The sequence below is a fragment of the Eublepharis macularius genome, chromosome 15, assembly GCF_028583425.1.
Source record: "Eublepharis macularius isolate TG4126 chromosome 15, MPM_Emac_v1.0, whole genome shotgun sequence".
Lineage (NCBI taxonomy): Eukaryota > Metazoa > Chordata > Lepidosauria > Squamata > Eublepharidae > Eublepharis > Eublepharis macularius.
In genome coordinates this window covers 27,946,929-27,968,131 of record NC_072804.1, presented here as the reverse complement: position 1 = coordinate 27,968,131, position 21,203 = coordinate 27,946,929, and the positions used below count along the sequence as shown (strand labels likewise).

General features: G+C 46.9%; 1 protein-coding gene across 2 annotated transcripts in view; it reads right to left on the bottom strand.

Annotated features, from left to right (window-relative positions):
• Positions 1-20,828, bottom strand: part of CD164L2 (CD164 molecule like 2) — a 38,697-nt gene extending 17,869 nt beyond the window's left edge. The window contains exons 1-2 of one of the 2 annotated variants that reach the window (XM_055000079.1): positions 20,661-20,828; positions 5,773-5,883 (exon numbers count right to left, since the gene is read on the bottom strand). In XM_055000079.1, coding sequence (XP_054856054.1) covers positions 5,773-5,883; positions 20,661-20,745 — 196 coding nt within the window. In that variant the 5' untranslated portion in view covers positions 20,746-20,828. The remainder of the gene's footprint in view (positions 1-5,772; positions 5,884-20,660) is intronic. The other variant, XM_055000080.1, reaches the window with a different exon arrangement.
• Positions 20,829-21,203: the final 375 nt, after the last annotated feature.

Sequence of the window (21,203 nt, the reverse complement as noted above, 5' to 3'; positions counted from 1 at the left end):
GCATGGATCCCGGCCTTTGCCGTGACAGCAGCTCAGACTCTCCCAGCCAGCCACCTGTCAGTCCGCCCACATCGCTTTGGTTAGAGAATGGTGGGGTGTGTGTGTGTGGCTTCTGGCCTCCAACACCAGGCCTGGCATGTTTTCTGCCCTCACTGCCGTGGCCTGCCCTGCCTCAGATTCTTGCCCTTGATGACAGTGGCAGTGACTCCCCAGGCAGCCATCTGCCCTGCCCCAGTTGCATTCTTTCAGTAGTGGTGGCAACTCCCCAGCCAGCCAGCCACAACTTTGCCTCCTCAGCTCTGAAGGCCAAAGCTAGGTGCGCTGTTCTGCGCATGAGCAGACAATGCTCTTCTTTTAAAGGGGCAGGATCTAGTTCTGCCTCAGGGACATTCATTTTTGGAAAGCCTGCTAGACTCTCAGCCTTCTCTGCCTTTTTTCTTCACCTGCCCAATTCCTCTACCTGCCCATCGTTTGTGTATCTGCTGGCCCTGTTCCAACATCTGTCATTATTTATGTGGTTAAAATGCACATGAACATTCCATGATGTCACAGCAATCCAGCCAACCCCCAGGGACACTGGCAAACCAGAGAAGCTGCAGATCTTGCTGGTTCTCATGGTCTTGGGCAAAAGAATGTTTTAAAGTGGAGGCCTAACTTTAATTCTCCAAAAGCAGTCTCCACCCTGCCCCCCCAAAACCCTGATCCAGGTGAGCAGTTTCACTGAATTCACAGAGAGGGAGAGAGGGAGAGAGGGAGAAAGTGTGCTGGCCCAACACCTTCACTCCATACAATGACTTGGTCATCTGCAGGGTGGAGGAAGTGGCCACATTCCAAAACTAGTGTAGCTGATCATGGGGAGGAAAAATTCACATAGCCACTGCATTTGGCCCGCAGACTAGGTGGCCAACCAGAGGAAAGGGATGGGGCTAGCGCGCTTGTTCCCGCCCTTCCTCTCCATGCATTTAGACAATGTGTGGGATTGTCGTATGCAGCAAGCCATACAATCTCCTCATTGAAATACAAGGGAAGATCTGCTGCTGCTGCCTGTCCCAACCGAGTTGTGGCTTTCAAGATAATGGGGAGAAGCATTCTCAGGGCTGCAATCTGGCAGCCCCAGATTTAAATAAGTATTATAAATGATGGAGTTGGCATTTTAAACAACAATCAAAAAATACTGTTTCCATAACAACAAAGTACGGGAAGACACCCTGCACCAAAAGAGAGGGGAGGAAGATACACTCCCCGCGGCCACGTGTGCTAGAATCAGGTCATTCCTCCACAGCAACGTTTCACGTGGAGATGGCTTCATGGCAAACCCTAGCCGCTCATTCTTCACACACAGATAAATTGTGCCAGCCAGCAGCTGCCGGGACGACACTGCACAAGGGGAGCTGGTTTGTCCACGTGCAAAAAAGTTGCTTCTTCCCTGCTTCGAGCTCTCTCCTGGGATGGTAGTCATGGCAACCAACCAGGTGCAGATCAACAGTGAAGCAGAGCTTAAGAGGAATGTTAACAGCACGGCCTGAAAAATCTGCTTTCTACTCTTCTGTCTTTTTAAAAAAAACATGTAGCATCCAGAACTAGTTCCTAGTGGGTCCGAAAGTTGCAGAGTGCTTTGTGTCAACTAGGTTAGTCTTAATAAAAAGTATTACATGATTTTTTGTTCTTGTTTTCAGATTTTGCACGGACCGATATGACTGTGCAACTTTTTCTGTCTCAGTCCAGAGATGGTCGCATATGCCTGGGCGAGAGCGATGAAATAACTTTCGAGTATTAGCTGACCCTAATGCACAGCTGATGTTTGCCTGGCACTTTTGAACTAAGTCACACAAGGTGCACCAAAGAAGTCTCTGCGACTCTGGGAAATCTTAGGGACAAAAAACTGAAGGTGGCTGCCACCAGTCATACGTATGGGGTACAGACTATGGCTCAGTAGTAGAGTATTGGCTTGGCCTGCCGAAGGTCCCAGGTTGCACATGCAGCACCTCCTGTTAAAGGAGACAAGAAGAGCTAAGACCACCTCTGCTTGGATTGGGGGGGGGGGCTGCAGCCTGCTAAAGTAGAGAATATTGGTCTAAAGGGACCAACAGTCTGACTTAGCAAATAAAACAGTTTAGTATGTAGCTTTCTTCAGCGATGTCTTTGGTAGGAGGTACTGTTTTGTTGGGACAACTGAGCTCCGACCAAGTGTCAGTCAAAACCAGCTGCGTGACAACACATCCAGGAGTGGCTGGTCTGGTACAGAGATCCAGCAACATGGAAAGCTACACCAGTTCAGCATCGACCTGGCACATCACACAGCTGCTAAAGGCAAACGGCTTCTGCTATGGAAAAAAAAAACGACAACCTTCGCCATTGCTATTTTCAAACCCCAAGTGGACCCTGGAGTGCAGTATTATTTATTTATTTGATTTATACCCCGCCCTCCCCACAGATGGGCTCAGGGCGGCTAACAACATTTTAAAAATACATCAAAAGTCACAAAAACATAAAATCAATAATAATTTTTAAAAAGTCATTAAAATAGTCCAGCAGGCTATATAAACAAATATTGGGAGTCTGTATACTGGCATAGCAGATGGCTGAGAGCAGTGATAGAAGTGGTGGTCTTAGATGGAAGAAGTAACTGTTGTTGTTCAAAGTACCAAGGAACATTTCCCACCAGACTTTCCAGTCTGAAAGCTGTAAGCCTTCTTATGCCTTCACAAGTATTCAGGCTTGGCTACTCCAATGTGCACTGTGTAGGGATGCCCTTGAAGACTGTTCACGGGCTAACACTACTGCAGAACAGACATCTACCACAGTGTCTTCTAACCAGACACTAGCTTTGGTCTGCACATGTACAAAAGATGAACATCTTTCTCTAGGACCTCTGAAGCTCAACCAGTGGAATTCTGACCTTAAAACCTTCTCTTTTTAAGGCTAGCTACATAAAAAAATGTCATTTTTTATTTTTTTTAAAATACTACCCTTTCTTTAAGCATCTCAGGCACACACAATCCTTCCTTTATCTTCACAACAACCCCGTGAAGCAGGGCGGGCTGAGCTGAACTTTACAGCTCAGTATAGGTTTGAAACTGGGTCTCCCCAGGGATGATGGTGTGTGTGGGGGGGTCTGGGAGAAAACAACTACCACCCAGCGCCCAATTATTCCAGATGACATGGCCCCCGCCTCCCTGCCTGCCAAGACAAGGCTATTTAAAGAAGCATCTTGACCCAAGGGAGGAAAAAGAGAAGACAGCAGTCGGTGGTCGGATAACTTGATTGAAAACAACATCCCAACAGCAGGTGAGAGCACATCATTAAGTCTTCGACTAGCCAGAGACAAACAAGGGAAGGCACTGCTGCAAGCAATTTCTGAATCCCAGAAGTCTACATATGTGCTTTATTTTATTTCTCCTTGGGTGATTTTTTTAAGTGGAAAGATTTCATAAACATAACAAAGCCCATCAAAACGGCTGCGTTATCTCCAGCTGCCTTGCACGTTTAAAAAATGAACATTATATACAAGGAGCACGTGAAACTGCCTTATATATACAATTCCCCCCTTCCCAGCTTGAATAACTCATTGCAAGCTTATATCATTCAATCATTTCACTCTCTTTCCTTCTCGCATTTCATAATCCTTTGACACTATGGTGTGTTTTTTCTTGTACCTTCTACACAAAAGTCTACGTATCAAGGATCCGCTCTCAGCATCCAAAGAAGCTGACTCTAGATCCCAAAAGTGTAGGCGGATGCAAGATCTTGTTTATTTTTTGCTGCAGAATCAAGCAGCTACCCCTCTGCCTTATAGAGTCTGGCACCTGGTCCCTGAAGCCAGGGGTCATTTTGTAGAAAAAGAGCTGGAGGGACTCATTACCATAACCCATTAGCATAACTCATTAGCATATACCACGCCCCTTGACATCACTGGAAATGTGTCATTAGCACAACTGATTTGCATATGCCACACACCCTGACATCACCTGTTCTGGTTGTTTTGGACCCAATCCTGGCCATTCAGGGCTGAACTTGGGCCCAAAATGGCCAAAAAGGGCTGAAAATGGCCAAAAAGGGGCCCAAAATGGTCAGGATCGGGCTGCTGCTGAGGAGGAGAGTAGTGATCCACCACCCGTCAGAGGCCCGATCTGGGCCATTTCAGCCCCAATCCAAGACGAAACAGGCCAAAAATGGCCAAGAGTCAGGTGGGTGGGGCCACCTGACATGTGACCTCTTTGGGAAACGTTCCTTCTCGAAATGAGCCCTGCCTGTAGCTCATTACTGTCTACTCTGATACAGCAATAGTCGTCCCAAGAAAAGCCTAACCCTCATCTATAGTCACCTTCCGATCTACAATCTGCTACCTTATATATCAAGATAAACTCTAGCAAAAATCTGCATGTTTACCTGTCCTTTGGTAGCCTCAGGCTAGCTTCCTGTTTACTCTTCCCCTTACCCTGTGCTTTCTCTTCTCTTACCCCTTGTGGAGAAATGCCCTCCCCATCCAAGAATTCACCTCAATATTTCAATTATTGGGCGTTGGAACCTGGCTGAAAACTAGTTGCTGGCAGAAAGAAGGGGGCTGGGAATGAGCCATCAAACTACATGTACAGAGCACTTTAGATTTTACCTCTGCTAATGGCTCTGGCCAAAGTAGGACAAGAGTATACCACTGCACAGCTCGCACGCTAGCACATCACACCTAAAAACAACAGACTAATAAAAACAAAATGGCTAGATAGTAAACCCTTTCTTTAAAGCACTAAGGGCAGAATGACCCCAAAGTCGGTGAAACCTACCAAGGGGAGAGTATAAATTCTCTGGACACAGAGAAGAGGTCTCTCTTTCATTCTGAGTACCTCTTTGAATGGGCACAAACCATGAAGGACTACACTATTACCATGGAACTTCATCTTGTCTGCATGGCGAGGGACAATGGGGAGAAGTCCCAATCCAGAGAAATAAGGTAATGCTGAACTTTAAACTACTGCAACTTCAAATAATAATAGTTTGCCCTATTTAAAAGCTGCTTACAATAAATACTATGTGCAGGTATTAAAACTGCATGTTTTCACCCTTTCTTTGTACCCTTGCTCAGCCTGAATGCTGGAACAGACCATGTGTATTCTTTTTATTCATTTATTTCACTTTCTTATATTTTTTATGATCTATGTCTGAACTCTAGAATACACCAAACCTATTTGGTCTTGCTCTCTGAAATGTAGCAGCTGGGAGTGACAGCACGGAAGCCTGCTGTCCCTAGAGAGCAATAGCTCAAAATTGCACAGTTGAGATAGGTCGTACATGCACTAGCGTGTAGGAGTCAAGTGGGAGGCACAGCAACTAGGTGGGGCTTCTAAATGGCAATGCAGTCACGGAGGGCTAGTATGAGACTCCAGTTAACAGGTCGCTGATGGCAGCAGTAGTTAAGTTAACAAGTCACTGGTGGCAGCAGTAATTATCTGGTGTGCTTTTGGCACCTCAGATGGTGGAGAGGACAGCCGTGTGGTTTCCAAATCCCATTCTGAAGGAACATGAAGGGCTTGTGAATGCATTCCTTTACATCTCTGCACTGCATTGGATTCTGGACTCACAAAAGCTTACACTGGAAAAAATCTTGTTACTCGTTGAAGATGCCACAAGACTCCCCTTTGCATTTGGCAAAGTCCTAGAGACTGGGCTCGCCATGAGAAAAGGGAAGCCAATGAACAGACGGGAAAAGGGCTCATTTTGCAGGAACAACACGAGGTGCTTGGCCAGGTGTGTGATTTGGAGGTCTGCCTGCCTCACCTTGCTGCTCCTTGGATTCTCTGCAGAGCATCCATACGCAGTCGGTGATGTTCAGGGATGCTTCGCCTTCAATGCATTTCTTGCAGGATTCCAGATCCTTGCATTCTCCTGCTGAAAAAAAGAGAGGTGTCAAATGCGAATCCTACAAAATTTCACATTTGGGGTGGGGAAGAAAGTAGGAATTTGTACAATAAAGCTATCAAGAATAAATAAAGCCTGTATCAGGATTCATAGCAATTTACCAACAGCTGTGTTATTTTTCTTCACGTATACCTCACAGGGTTGTTGTGAGGATAAATTAGAAGGGAGAACAATGCTTTAGGTCCCCACTGGGGAGAAAGGCAGGGCATAAATGAAGCAAACAAACTTACTGGGCCATGGCTCGGAGTAGACCATCTGCTGTGCATGCAGAAGGAACTGGGTTCCGATCCTTGGCACTGCTAGTAACAGAATCAATTAGCAGATGCTGTGAAAGACCTTCGCCTGAGACCCTGGAGAGCTGTTGCCAGTCAGAACAGACAAGACAGACCTTTATAGATCAACTAGTAACAAAGCCCGTTGTGGGAAAAAATACAACGGGCTCTAGAGAGGGGAAAGCGGGCAGGCAGGCATTGCCTCCTCCTCTGTGACTTGATCCCAGCCAGGTGAAGGGGACGGGCATTGCCTCCTGCTCTGCACCCGATTCGTTCAATCAGCTTGGCATGGTCTCGGGTTCGATCCATGGAACCTCCTGTCAAAAGGATCAGGCAGCAGGTGCCTTGAAAAACCTCCGCTGGAGACCCTGGAGAATCACTGCCGGTCAGAGCAGACAAGACTGACCTTGGCCGACCAAGGGTCCGACTCAGTGTAAGTTCCATGTGTTCTTGTGCATTCACACCTAACAGTCACTATTCTTCTTGAAATTGCCCCATGGGGCAACTACCATTACAAGGCAAACTTTATTCGATCAATGGGCTACCTCCTTGGACTAGGTAAGTGTGTTGGATCGCTGCATGCCTTGAATAAGGGAAGGGGGAGGAAGTATAAGAAAAACCCTCCAATCTATTGCTTGTGGAGGATGAGTCAGGCCCCAAGTGGTTGCAGCCGCCCCCACAGAGATTCAAGGAGGCGTCCTGCATGATTGCTGTAATGACAGATTAATCGGGTTTTGGATGGAACTGCTTTCTGCAAAAGAAAAAAAAGTGAACAAACCTGTGGAATCTCTGGGTACCAAATTTTGATTTGCTTAACAGACTAACTCCACTAACCAGTTACTGGAGTGGCCTTCATTCACACAATCGCATTAACACGAGTTATACCATTGTTCCATGCAATGTTGGAATTGAGCCTCTGCTTTCAATTGCAGCCAGCCAGGTACCTCCGAAAGCTCACAATTCGATCATGAACGTAATGGTCCTCCCCTGTTCTTTCAATCTGTCATAGGACTGTTGCTCAGATACTCTGCCTCTGAACATGGAGTTTCTGTTTAGTTATCAACAGACCATGGAGCTACAGAAAGTCTTCTCTCCAAGCATTTTTGAATTCAGTTAGTTAGCAAACTATATCTGAAAGCAAGTTACCCATTACAACAAACCTTGTTTGTTTGCCAGGGCTTTTGATGGGGTATGGACAGCAGGCATCTTCGGGGACAGGGGGAGCACTGGGGTTTTTTAAAGTCATAATCTTTTACTTACTACATGTAAGCTACCTTGACCCAAGAGGCAAGTCAGGGTATAAATATTTCAACAAATAAACAAGCAGAGGCGATTCTATTGCAGTAGTGCCATTTATTGTTCAGCGGATATTGGACTCATGTCGCCAAAGGAGCTTAATAAACATTCCATGCATGCGAGATAAACTCATGCCAACCTCATTCATTCCCATTCCATGCTGAACCGCACGCTTTGTTGGCACTGCCAGGATCCTGCACATGTTGAAGCCCAGATAAGGTTGTGGTGCTTATTCAAAATTTATAGGTTTAATAAATGTTGGATTACATTTGCCTGTCACAGGATTTTATGCTCAACAAGGCAGCTGCCCAGGAGTTTGAGACACCAGAAGAATGAAAACAGCACGGGCCACTGTTTCATTCCTGCCAGCCTCCATTCCCTCTTCCCAATCAATAAAATGAGGTACTAAATAATTCTTTTTATTCCTCCTGTTTTTAAACACACACTCTTGTTAGCCCATAGCCCCTCTCACCCACAAAAGAAGCATGGCACACATTTGCCCCCTATCCCACCTTCCCAAAGAGGCAAATTCTGTCTTTGATTCTCAATGAACAGGCCCTCTTGAAGTCCTCAACAATAAGGAGACTTGGGGCTTGACTACACGCAACACTGTTTATGGGTCTGCCCTTGGTCCTGTCAACCAGATACATGCTGGGAGCTCCCCATTAAAACTTAATTTCCAGGTGTGGGGAATGGATTCAAACTGTTGCTGTGGCACACTGGGAGAAAGGATTTAAGATCCCCCCCCACCATGCCACTGTCTCAATCTGAATTTGCCCCCTTGTAGGGATCCCATTCCCCCCGTGGGGGCAGGGATCCCCCGTTTTCATCCTCTGCCCCCATTTACCTGGCTGGTGGGAGGGAAAAGTGTGGGAACAGGCCTCCCCGGGAGTAACACCATTGTGCCGCCTCAAGAGCGCTCCCACGCTTTGCAGTGTGGGCCCCAAACAGGCCAAATTAGGTTCATTTGGGGCCCCAATTGCCCCACTGCAAAATGCATGCATGAGGAACAACATGGGAGTGGTGAACAGGTAAGCAACAGATTCACCGCCTCCCGCGGGGAGCGCAAGGGAACCTGGCGATCTCGGGAAGCCCATTAGAACTTCTGGGATTGTGGGAAAGTGCACTCCAAGAAAAGGCGCCTAAAAATGGAAGCCAAACAGCCAAACAAGACTAACCCTAACGCTAACTCCAAACCCAACTTCTGGATTTACCAATTTCATTCTCAAAGTAAACTTGATTAGAAAATGTTGCTCAAATATGCCATTTGAACTAAAATAAAGTTCTAAAATAAAGTTAAGGAAAGATTCTTGAAAATAATTCTAGAAGAGTTCACTGTTATACTGTTGCCACAAACAGGAAAGCAGCATTCAGACAATCCAACAAACTATTATTTGCTTGATACAGCAACAAACTTCAGTCCTTGACCCATACAGTCACTCTCTTTACATGCCACGTCAACATCGTGGGTAGCTTTTAAATCAGGTTGTTTGTCACAATCTCTGAACTGGGTGTTTTAATAACCCTGTAAGTTGTTCCTTGCTTACAAAACCAGAATTAGGCAACGAACAAGCTGTGATTTGTTGACCACCCCCAATTCAGACATTGCAACAAACTGCAGTTAATTTTAAAGCAGGAAGTCTTCAGTCTCATTAAGAAAGGAAGCCCAATGCCCTACTCGTTCAGTTTTTACCTCAAGAACTACACTCTGAAGTCTAAGGGCCAAACTCCTCATTGCAAGGTGTGTGAGTCCAACATTTGGACCCGGAGCAATACTGGAGTCATTGAAAAATACCATGGAAGCCTAATTCGGATTCAGACTATGGTGCAGCGAGAGGCCTCCTGACACCCTTTCAATTTTGGAAAATGGCATGGGGAGAGAAGCCCCCTCCTCCAAATCCAAATCACACACTCCCCCCAACAGGGCTTTTCAATGGAGTTCCCACTGGGAGCTCACAGCTACAATATGGCTGTGAGTTAGTGTCACTAGCCCTAGCTAGCACCTGCTGGAAGAATTCAGGGCACAGGGACGAGCAAATCCTTAAACCACAGAATCCTAGAGCATCGTACCTACACAATGATGCCATTTCTGGAAGTGACACAATCCCAAATCCCTCCCAATCCCCTCCCCCAGTGCCCTGCCAAGCAGCAGCAGGACTGGGCAGGTTTCGACAGACAGCTCTTTTCCGCACTAAAGTGGCAGTACCTGGGAGAGCAGGAGGCCAGGAACAAACAGCTGTTAGGTGTCAAATTCAAGGCCATTTGCAAACCACAAAGAATTTACAAGCCAAACTCCACAGCTCAGCACTCCAGACTCAGTGGTGTGAACTACCCTTCCAGAAGGTTCATTAAAGCTTTAGACTCATGGTTTTTTTTTGGGGGGGGGGGATACAGAATGAATGAGTGCATTAGCCTTCCATGCATGCCTGCCACTCATCCAGGCAAGCATTAATGCACAATGTCATAGCGCGTTCTCTCCCTATGGCAGCTCCCCCCCACACACACACATTTGCTGACTCTTAATATTTAAAAGAAAAATAACCCAGAAAAAATGAGTCACTGTTCATTAACAGCAAATCCTCATCTTTGTTTTATTAAATCTGCCTAGTGAATTCTTGCAGTCCCGCACCAGAGATTATGCTTTTAAATAGAAATCACCAAACACCAATAAAGTGGGATATACAGGGCCATCTCATGGGAGTGTCTCCCTTCCAGTAAAATCCCACTTGGGGTTCAATTGGCCACTAAAATTTGCACTGAAACAGATTCAATCATATATTTTGGAACACTTATATGCCGCCTCTCCAGACCTGCTTGAAAAGACTAACAGTTAAAAAACAATACAAATCATTAAAAAGGTATCAAGAAGATAAAATAAAAACAAAATCCATAAACACATGACCAATAAAAAAAGTCAATAAAAATGCTTAATAGGATCTGCTAAAATTAAGGATCCAAGTTCATATGGAGAAGAGGGCTTGAGTTCTTTTAGTGAGCCCAAAGCTGAAACTTTGAAGATTTTCCAAAGCAGAGTGGGTGCCCTGTTTGAATAGGCATTACGGTCTTTAAGACTGAGAGGCACACAGAGGCTGAGTGAGGCCACCTTTTCTGCTTGCTACACCAATGTCATTTTTTCTTTGCTGGGAAAAAAAAATCAGACACATTATTATTATTATTATTATTATTATTATTATTATTATTATTATTAGAATTATCTGAAACAGAATCAACAATAAGCAGACATCACATGTTATTATTGATTGGCCTTGCTAAGCTGATACAAGTTTCCACCGGAGACCTAAGTATCAACCAGATATCGGCGTAATATGTACACTGTTCCAAGTAGTGCCGTCTTTTGCAGTTCTGTAGGTGTTATGTCAGAAAGCTGCAGTTTTTCCATATGAATTGCAAAGTTTTTCGAGATGGTTCCAAGTGCCCCGATGACAATGGGGACTACTGTTGCATTCTTCTTCCATAGTTGGGTGGTTTCTATTGCCAGATCTCTATATTTAATCATTTTTTCTTGCTCTTTTTCTTCGACTCTGGCATCCCCAGGAATTGCAATGTCGATTATTCAGACTTTTCGATTTTCCACAACTGTTATGTCTGGTGTATTATGTTCAAAGTGCCAATCAGTTTGAATCCTGAAGTCCCACAAGATCTTGACCTGTTCATTTTCTAGCACCTTTTCCACCTGATGTTCCTATGAATTCTTTGATACTGCCAAGTTATACTTTTTACACAATGACCAATGAATCAGCTTTGTGACCCTGTCATATCTAGCTTTGTAGTCCATCTGTGCAATTTTGCTGCATTCAGAGATAAGGTGAGACACAGTTTCATCTTTTTTTCTGGCAAAGTTGATATTTTGGATTGGCACTGATTTTAGATGTTGCCCATGTAAGGGTTTGTTCTTCCAGCCATTTAATCTATTCTATTCTTTTATTCAGCATTTGTTTTGGTTGTTTTTAGTATGTCCTCTGTTTTCATAGCCTGAAGTTGTTGTTGTATACGTACACACACACACACACAGAGGCTATCATGAAAGCGAGACTTATTATTATTATCTGTCAATGCTGATGTCGACAGAGACCATGTCAGAGACCTGGGGCGGCTGTCCCCGCTGCCTCCCCTCCTTAAAAAGGTCTGTACAGTATCATTTTAGCATCTTTCTGTGTCGTCAGCTAGCACAGAAGGAAAAAAGGAACGCGATACTAACTCAAGGAGGGACCACAAGCACGCTTTCTCGTCAGTACAAATAGCAACTGCCTGGGCGTGTTGGCAAAAAAACTCGCTTGCATTCCAGGATGCAGAGCTGCCCAGCACAACCCTGGATTCCTTCCTTATGGAGGGGAGGGCCAGTCTTCACCAATGGGCAACAGAAGCAGCTGCCCTGGGCCCCATGCTGGGGGCCCCCAACTGCCCATGGCTTCACATACACATGCGGGGGGGGGGGGTGTCAGCTCCTGCTGTTGCCACCTGCACCCAGCCTTTCCAGGGTTCAGGCAGCCCACTTGGAGCGACAGCTACTCACACCCACTCCATCTGGGGTTCAGGCAGTGGGTACCTGGGCCTCGCCCATCCAGCACCCAGGCAACAGGCTTTCAGCAACAGCTCCCACTTGACTTTCACAGGATGAGGGCTGCTCTTTCTTGGCCCAGGCAGAGGGCCTTCAGTGAGGGATGGCAGTGATTCGGGGGCCTCATCCTGGACTTTTCCCCAGGGCCCTGGAATCAATGATTTAAACCAGTCCAAGGCATATTCCCCAATACCCACTTCTGCCTCCAAATGCCTCAACAGGATGACGGCTTGATCTACTGTGTCAAAGGCCACAGATAGATCCAGAAGGAGCAACAAAGCAGCATGGCCTTTATCCACATTCAGATGGAGGTCATCCACTGAAGCCACTAGAGCCATCTCTATCCCTTAACCTGGCTTGAAACCGGACTGGAAAAAGTCCAGAGTGCCAGATTTATCCAAGAAGACCTGGAGTTAGTCCACTACTGCGCTCTCAATCATTTTGCCTAGAAAGAGCAGATTAGAGACTGGGTGATAATTGGCCGCATCATTTTTGTCTAGGGATGGTTTTTTAAATAGTGGGCAGATGACCGCCTCTTTGAGTGGCTGAGCGAAGGCGCCCTGAGTTAGTGACTGATTTATGGTAGACATCAAGGACTCGTTTATGATCTTTACCAGATTTTAGCAGCCAAGATGGACAAGGATCCAGTGCACAAGTAGTGGTCTTCACAGGTGTCAGGATCCTGCCAATATGCATCACTATACCTGGGTCAAAATGGTCCATAAGCAGACCAGATGATGTATTAGGCATTTCTTCTGCTTCACCTATATTGCAGCTGGCATCCAGATCAGAGCGTATCCATGCTATGTTGTCAGCAAAACAACTTTGCAAAAGTTTCACAGCTGACTGACTATTCCTGAGCCAGGAAAGTTTCAGATTTAGGAGTCAGATGTCAAGCTATTCATGTGAATAACAGAAATTGGTATTTAATGAATTGGACACTCTAATTAGAGCATCCAGTGACAACCAGGGTTTATACCCCTCACTCTGCCATGACATTTCCTTTGGACCAGTCACTCTCTGTCTAGTTAAGCTCACAGTGTTGTTGTGAGGATAAAATAGAAGGACAGGGCCAGTGCTGTGAGGTGCTTGGAGAAGAGGCTGCTTAAGCAGGCTCCGTCTGTTTTATTCAGAGGACTTCCTCCAGAGAACAGGAAATGAGTCAAGATCAGCTGTTTCTTAAGAACAAACCTATGCCATATATTATCATCAAACCATGCCAAATCCCCAGCGGTCAGCCTCCAAGATTACACATCTGAGGTCTACCACTCTACCACTCAAAAGGAACAACTTTGCTCATTTGCTTGGAACAACCTCACCAATACCCTGGGACTCCAGATTCCCACAAAGCAGCCAGTTTGTGCGGCTTTAACGTCAGCTAAGCTAAACTACAATCACATTTGCACAGAGGTCAACTTTTATATTGTCACGCACAACTATATACTGTCACACACAGGGCTGACAGTAACCCAGGTTGGAGGCAGAATTTTCATTCTGAAAGCATACTTGTGCCAGCTGGGGAGGGAGAGGGAAGAGTTAAAATGCTGCAAAGGAGGTCCTCTCTGCTCCTGCCACTTTTTGCACCATGACTAAAGATCAGCCTGACCTTATGCATGCTTACTTAAGACTGCCTGCATCCCCTTGCTGACCCACCCTCTGTAGCAAAAAGTCCTCAAGCACTGTGGAATATCTACTCAGCATATGCTAGTTTTTCCTAAGGGGGCTTCAATCCCCATTCTTCATAATCCCTACAAAAGGCTAGGAGGCAGTTCAGAATGTCAGGGGATTACAGAAGGGGGCAGGAAAATGTCAAGCACTCCCCCAGGAAGCCAATAGCTCCCCCAAGATTTCAGCTGCAGCTCTGCATCTTACAGCTCTCGTCCTAACCTGAAACTCAGCTGAGCCACCATATAACATCACACCTATGACCCTCTCTTCAACTGGAAATCAAAGCTGCACACCTTTTCGCTCATAGCTTTCCAGCCATCTTAAGCCGTCCAGAGGATGAGCAAGAGGCCATTTTGTGCCTAACTGCCAGCACTTTTCTAGTCTTAAAAAAAAAGACCAAAGGATATCCTAGCATCTAGTAGCAGTGAGTTCCACAGGCCACCAGCACATCTAAGCTGCGTCTGGCTTTGCCACATGAGATCCCAGCCACTGGGATTTAGTTCTTCAAGGAGGACTCCCAATTTCAAACGCAACCATTTTCTTTATGCAGGACACCAGCATTTGCATTGTCCCCTGAGAACAGAAGTCTCACAGAGTGCTCCTGCCACTGCAAACAGCCCTGGGTGACCAGGAAACAAAGGAGGATGCCCTCTCCGCCCCGTTCCTTGAATCAAACACCAGGGAAGAGCCTTCCTTCTATTTTGCAAGGAACTGGACAAAATCTGCCATTCAGCCTGACCCTGTTCAGAAACAAGTCCCAGTGAATTCAATGTCTCTTAGTCCTGAGTAACCACGCACAGGATTTGCAGCCCTAAGGGGGAATTTGGGAGCAGGATGCAACTGTCAGCCGGGGACGCCCACTCGCTCTGAGCCAACCTGTCAATAAAGCAAGTATCCGACCTAGCGTGGGAGTCTCTTCTGTTAAAACGAACCTTTTTTAAAAAAAGTTAACCAATTACCTCTCCCTGGTGGAAAGTTGAAAAGCTGATGGGCCCATCGCCATGGAGACCGTGTCCCAGCTACGGCGCTTCTTCGCTGAGCAGTGAGGGACCGGTACAGTAACCAATGAAAAAGTAGGACTTTCTTCTCCAGATTTCTGGCAGTTTTTTATGAGTAGAGCTATTTTTACTGCAGCAAAAGCACAGACGCTTCCAAATGAGACGCTTTGCCCAACGCCTCCAAACCTTGGCATGCTGTATTGGACTGTGGGTGGGTAAATAAGCATCAGACCCCTACAAACCTGTTTCAGCTGTTTCCCAGATGGGGCCTGGTTTATATGCAACAAAGTGGGGTGCAATATCCCCCAACCCTGCCCCAAGACATGTAAGGCAGCCCCCCGGAGAGGAAAGGAGCAAGTCCCTCCCATGCCCATCCATACAGCCATCTCACCCCCCACCCCACCCCCACCCCTACACCCAGACCCACAAGCTGATGCACGAGCACTTTGAAGCAATGCAAAGGGGTAAGATCAGCTTTGCCAGCCTCTGTTTAGGCTTCACGTTTGAAACACACTTTAACAACTAAAAGGGACCCTCCCATAATTCATTGAGTTCACAGCCTCAAGCTACAGAAACATGGCGTAAAACTGAAGAGAGCTTTGACTCTTGAAAGCACATACCCTGGAAATCTGGTTGGTCTTTAAGGTGCTACTGGACCTGAATCTCTCTTCTACTGCAGACCAACACAGCTATCCACCTGAAATCTGGCTTAGACCGGTATCTTTGGTCTCTTTCCCCAGGCCAGGCAAGCATCCCTTTGCTTCCCCTCTTCCCGAGACCGGATTATTTTGATGCCTCCCAGAATTAACCTATCAGGACTTTGGGTCCTCGGGGGCAGGCAGGCAGGCCAGATATCTTCTCAGAGTCATGGTTACCATAAACTGTCCTCTCCTACCCTAGCCTCCTGTACACAGTTACAAAACCAGTGAGAAAGGATCCCTGCAAATCTGCAGTGTGGTGGTACAACGGATCTCGTATAAATTCACGCCAACACCTATCACAGACTTGTTTTCTTCCCGGAAGACTTGCTAGCAGTTAGTGACAGTCTACAGAGATCAAGAGAACTAGAATGACCAGCTGCACTGAAAGATCACGGTGCCGGTAAAAGGGCGTCGCTTTGGTACTTTTAACAGTTGTGCAGAAGGGAGAGTTTTGGAGAGCACAGCTTCTCCCACCCTACAGGACCATGGCATGACAATCTGCATCTTCCAGAATTCCTCCTCTTAAACAGCGCTTACAATTATAGGACCCTGAGTTGTAAAAAGGCATCTGGTCACTCTAAATTTCATCCCTGGCTTGGTTTCGACATCAGCCAAGGATGTGGGATGGCATATTCACACTGCTTTAAAGCACTTCTTTTAGTAAATGAGAGGATCCAGGGCAGCTGCACTGGGGAAGTCGCTGGAACTAGGAAAATTACTTTCAAATAAATTGGCATGTCCCAATGAATTCAAGGGGGATTACTTGGGAGTAAAGTATGCATTAGACTATAGCCTTGGATTCAAATACTGTGGCATCTCCAAATGCACTGAGCAGCCACAATCTTTCAGCCCCTGAAAAAACCAGGAATTACAGCAGCCTACCTCACAGGGTGAGCTAAGTGAGGGGAAGGTCCATGGCTCAGCACTAGAACATCAGCTTTGTATGCAGAAGGTCCCAGAGTTCAATCCCTGGCATCTCCAATTAAAAGGATCAGGCAAAGACCTCCCCTTGAGACCCTGGAGAACAGCTGCCAGTCACAGTAGACGAGACAGACCTTGATAGCCCTCAGATCTGTCTCAGCAGAAGGCAGCATTATGTGCTTAATGAGAAGCACCATATGGCCGATGGTATGCTGTGAAAAGGTAGCATGGTGCAGTAGCGAGAGTGTCACATGGACTTTCTGGGAGAGCCGAGTTCAGATTCCCACTCTCATGCTGCCGTGGAAACTCGCTGGTGAAATCGCCTCTCTCAATCTAACCCGCTGCACAGGGTTGTAAGAGGCTAACATGGAGGAGGCGAGAACCAAGCACACAGTGCTCCTGAGCTCTCTGGAAGAAGGGTGGGGCAAAAACGTGCTAAATAAATAAATTGGGGGCATTGTCAGCAGTTGCTGGAGGACAGATTTGAAGGCAGCTTATGGATAACAATTGTGGGAATCAGAGCAAGAAGTTTTTTCCTGGTTCAGAGGCACCATTGTCCATCTGCCCCCAAAGCATACTGGGAGGGCTGGTCAGGGAGTGCATCTATTTCAAGGTATTTGAGAGTTTTTACAGTACTCCTTGTACTTTGCTTTAAAGCACTTCAGGTTACTAGGAGAGGCCATTTATTTACCAGCATTACTTCTCTGCCCTGTTCGAGGACTCTGGCTACACTCAAGAATTCATTTATTTCCCTTTTTAAACTGCTAAACAACTCCAGGGTGTCCAGGCACAAAGATGAGGACTCATTCTGAGGCTAAACCCAGATCTCCTTGGTACTGATCAGCTTACAACTTCATAGTGATAATCAGGGCTCATTTCGAGGGGGAACGCACAGGAACGCAGTTCCAGCAGTTCCCCAAAGAGGACGCATGTCAGGTGGCCCCGCCCACCTGAGTCTCAGCCATTTTGGGCCCATTTCAGTCTGGATTGGGGCTGAAAAGACCTAGACCGGGTCTCTGACGGGTGGTGGATCACTCTCCTGCTCATCAGCAGCCCGATCCTGACCATTTGGGGCCCCCTTTCAGCCATTTTTTGCCATTTTGGGCCTAGTTTCAGCCCTGAATGACCAGGATTGGGTCCAAAACAGCCAGAATAGGTGATGTCAGGGGGCGTGGCATATGCAAATCAGTTATACTAATGACACACTTCCGATGATGGCAAGAGGCGTGGCATATGCTAATGAGTTATACTAATGAGTTCCTCCAGCTCTTTTTCTACGAAACGACCCCTGGTGATAATATTGCATCAACTTGCCTGTTAGTTAAGATCAGCATCTAAGGCCTTCTCTGCAGGCTCTCACCTTGGCCAATTCAGAAAGAGTCCAGTAGCTCCTTTCAGACTAACCAATTTTATTGTAGCAGAAGCTTTCGAGAATCACAGTTCTCTTCGTCAGATGCTGTTTCTGTACTATGCATCTGACGAAGAGAACTTGATTCTCGAAAGCTTATACTACAATAAAATTGGTTAGTCTTAAAGGTGCTACTGGACTCTTTTTGATTTTGCTACTACAGACTAACACGGCTGACTCCTCTGGATCTGTGACCTTGGCCAATGCATTCTTTGAGGCAGCACCTCAGATGTGCAATAATTTCCGACAGCAATCTGCCTAGAGCTTAGGCTAAAGTTCTAAGCACCAGGTGAATCCTATTTCTCTGACCAGGGCCTCTGTTTAGGATTTATTCCCAACTGCCCTCTTCTGGACTGTTTTACTGCTAAACGCTTTCAGTGTGTCTTAACCACCCCGTTTGACATTGTCTAGCCTTCTGAAAACCTAACACATAAAATGACCGGGAAGGTCAACACGTACTAGATCATTCATACAACCCAGTGTATCTTGTGCTAGGATGACTAAAATCACCCGCCCATCACAGGAGAAAAGTCCACTTGTGCAAATATTATTCTCAAGCAGCAACATTGAAAAAACAATCCCCCAAAGCTCTCTAATTCTTTAAGTACCTTTACTGAACACTGCTGAGCATGATAGGGGCTGGACCTCAGAATTAAGTGGCAATGGCAATTGCATTCAGAAAGCAGTAACAAAAGAACAGTCCGAACTGATTAGCGATAACTTAATGGAAGGTGTTACACTGGCAAATTAGGAAATCACTTGCATGCAAGAAAATATTGTTACACACAATATTGGGGGAGCAATCACACACACAGAGAGAGTTGTCAATGCCAGCTTTGAAGTGTGTACATCAGGGCTTTTTTTCTGGGAAAAGAGGTGGTGGAACTCAGTGGGTTGCCCTCAGAGAAATAGTCACATGGCTGGTGGCCCCGCCCCCTGATCTCCAGACAGAGGGGAGTTGAGATTGCTCAGCAGTGCGTAGGGCAATCTAAGCTCCCCTCTGTCTGGAGATCAGGGGGCGGGGCCACCAGCCATGTGACCATTTTCAAGAGGTTCCGGAACTCCGTCCCCCTGCATTCCCCCTGAAAAAAACCCTGGTGTACATATACAGAAGGGCACATATTCAGCAGTTTCATCAGGCCGATGATATATACTCACACCTCTTGATTCCTCTACACTCTGGATGGATTCTGACATTCAGTCCAGTGTTGACATCTAATGAACGGTGGCCAACCCCAGTCCTGCACTCTGAGCCACCACACAGCAAGCTCATGTGCAAGCCTGCCATTCACATGTACCAATGTATCCACAGATGCCCAAGCTCCACATTCTTTCCTCTTCTCCACAGGGATACTAGACACTTAGTGTGTTGGTTCAATGTTGGAACGGGATCTGAGAGACCCAGGCTCAAATATCTTGTCTGCCATGGAAGTTCACTGGGTGATCTTGGGCTAGTCACACTCTCTCAGCCTAACCTACCTCACAGGGTTGTTGTGAGGATAAAACAGAGGAGAAGGGAGCAATGTATGCTGTTTTGGGTTCCCACTGGGGAGAAAAGTGGAGAATAAATTAATATATACAGCTATCGGCTGAGCTGCACACACTGTTCTAAGAAACGTTCAGTCTATATATAGTCATTGACACAGTGCAAGACTGAATTATTCAGGAGGGCTTTCTACTTAGATTATAGGGCTATGTCATAAGTAGTAGCTCAGAGAGATGCATTGGTAGACTAGGCTATTAGATACTGTCTGCTGATGTAGATACACTTCTACTAGGTAAACCAACATTGTTAAATATGTCGTGTTAATTACTTACTCTTCAATTCAGAAAGGTTTCGTCTATGTGTTCGGCTTTCTGCTAGTTTTGAAATTTGCGGCTACTATACCCTTTTTGTATCTGCTTTCGTTGAATGGACCAATTGTTGACCATATTGTATTTTTGCTCTGTGGCTGTCCTAGCTATTGATTCTATTGCATTCACTTGCAGCACGTAATCCACCTTGGATCTCAACAATAGGGGCAGGCACACACAACCCCAAGGCCCATTTGTCACCACCTCCAGTTACTAGAACACTGGTTCACATGTCTGAATCTGTCCTTGACACTAGGCAGCTGAATGTGTGAACTGTGTGAAAGGCACAGTGTTGTTCCAATACAACAACAGGCACTAGCTATCGGATCCGGATCTGCAACAGTCCATCCCCATATATAAACTTTGCTGGTATCAGGTGACAAAAACACACATGGGCTAACCAGCATGGATCGTGTGCAATGCAGGCTACACATTCACACCAACAGTTTTCTAGGGAGGAAAGTGGAAACCCCGGACAGTGCTCCTCTCCCCTACAGAATGGCAAGCACCATGCAGACAAATCCCAAAAAGGAACAGAAAAGAATTTTAAGTGGATTCACCATTAGGCTAATCCTGTAAAGCAATGCCTTTAACCACTAAAGAAGGCTGAAACTCTCCTGGGGAGGGAAAGGGGGCCTTTGATAAGCTATGCTCCCCCCTTCTGTTGTCCGCATCTTTGAGTACAATATATACCTAACAGCCCAACCCTTCCTGCATCTGATGAAGTGAGCTGTGACTCTCAAACGCTTATGTCAGAAGTGTCGTGCCGCGGGACTCCTGCTTTCTTTCAGTGGCACTTTAAAGGCGAACCGGATCTACGGCACCCATTGGACGCCTGTTTGGGTTTTGCCGCGCTGCCCAGAAAGCTACCTTCCCTTGCCCGGTCCGAGCGCCCTGCGACTCAAACGGACTCTTGAGAACCAAGCCAAACAACTGCGCCCAGAACTTCCAACCCCCTCCCCGACCCCGCACCAGGAGAGGAAGGGACGGCTCGGAGGGGGGGGGGGAAGCCGCCCGCCCAGCCCTGCCCGCCCAGCCGCGCTCACCCACCTGCCTGGCTCGGGACCACGCCGAGCGCGCAAAGCAGGACGCACCAGAGAGCAGCCCGGAGCTCCCAGGCTCCAGCCGCCGGCATGGCGCCTCTCCTCGGCTCGCAGAAGCGACCTTTGAGCTGCGATCCGCTGGAAAGCGAACGAAGCGGCGGGCGCAGCAGGAGCCCAGGCGGCCAGCGAGCGCAAGCGGGCGGGGAGCGAGCCGGCCGGGCGGGGCGGGCAGGTGGGCTGGGCGGGGCGCCAGGAGCTCCGCCCTCCTGAGCGAGAGGCGTGGCCTCCGCCCCTCGCCAAGGCTGCTGCGCGCGGTTTTCTCCCTGTTGAGCTGCAAGATTGGCTTGCGGCACTTTGGGCGGCGCGGAAGGGAAGCGTAGGAGAGCATGTGCAGAGCGCGTTTCATTCTTCCAGGGCGTCTCGTAGATACGGACTGGATTCCTAGAGGTGTTGCAAAGAACAGAGTCAAATCCAGACGTGTAACGGGAGCTCCAGACGTAGATCTCCCAGTGCACGTCTTTGAGACCACAGTACACTTTGCAAGGGTACC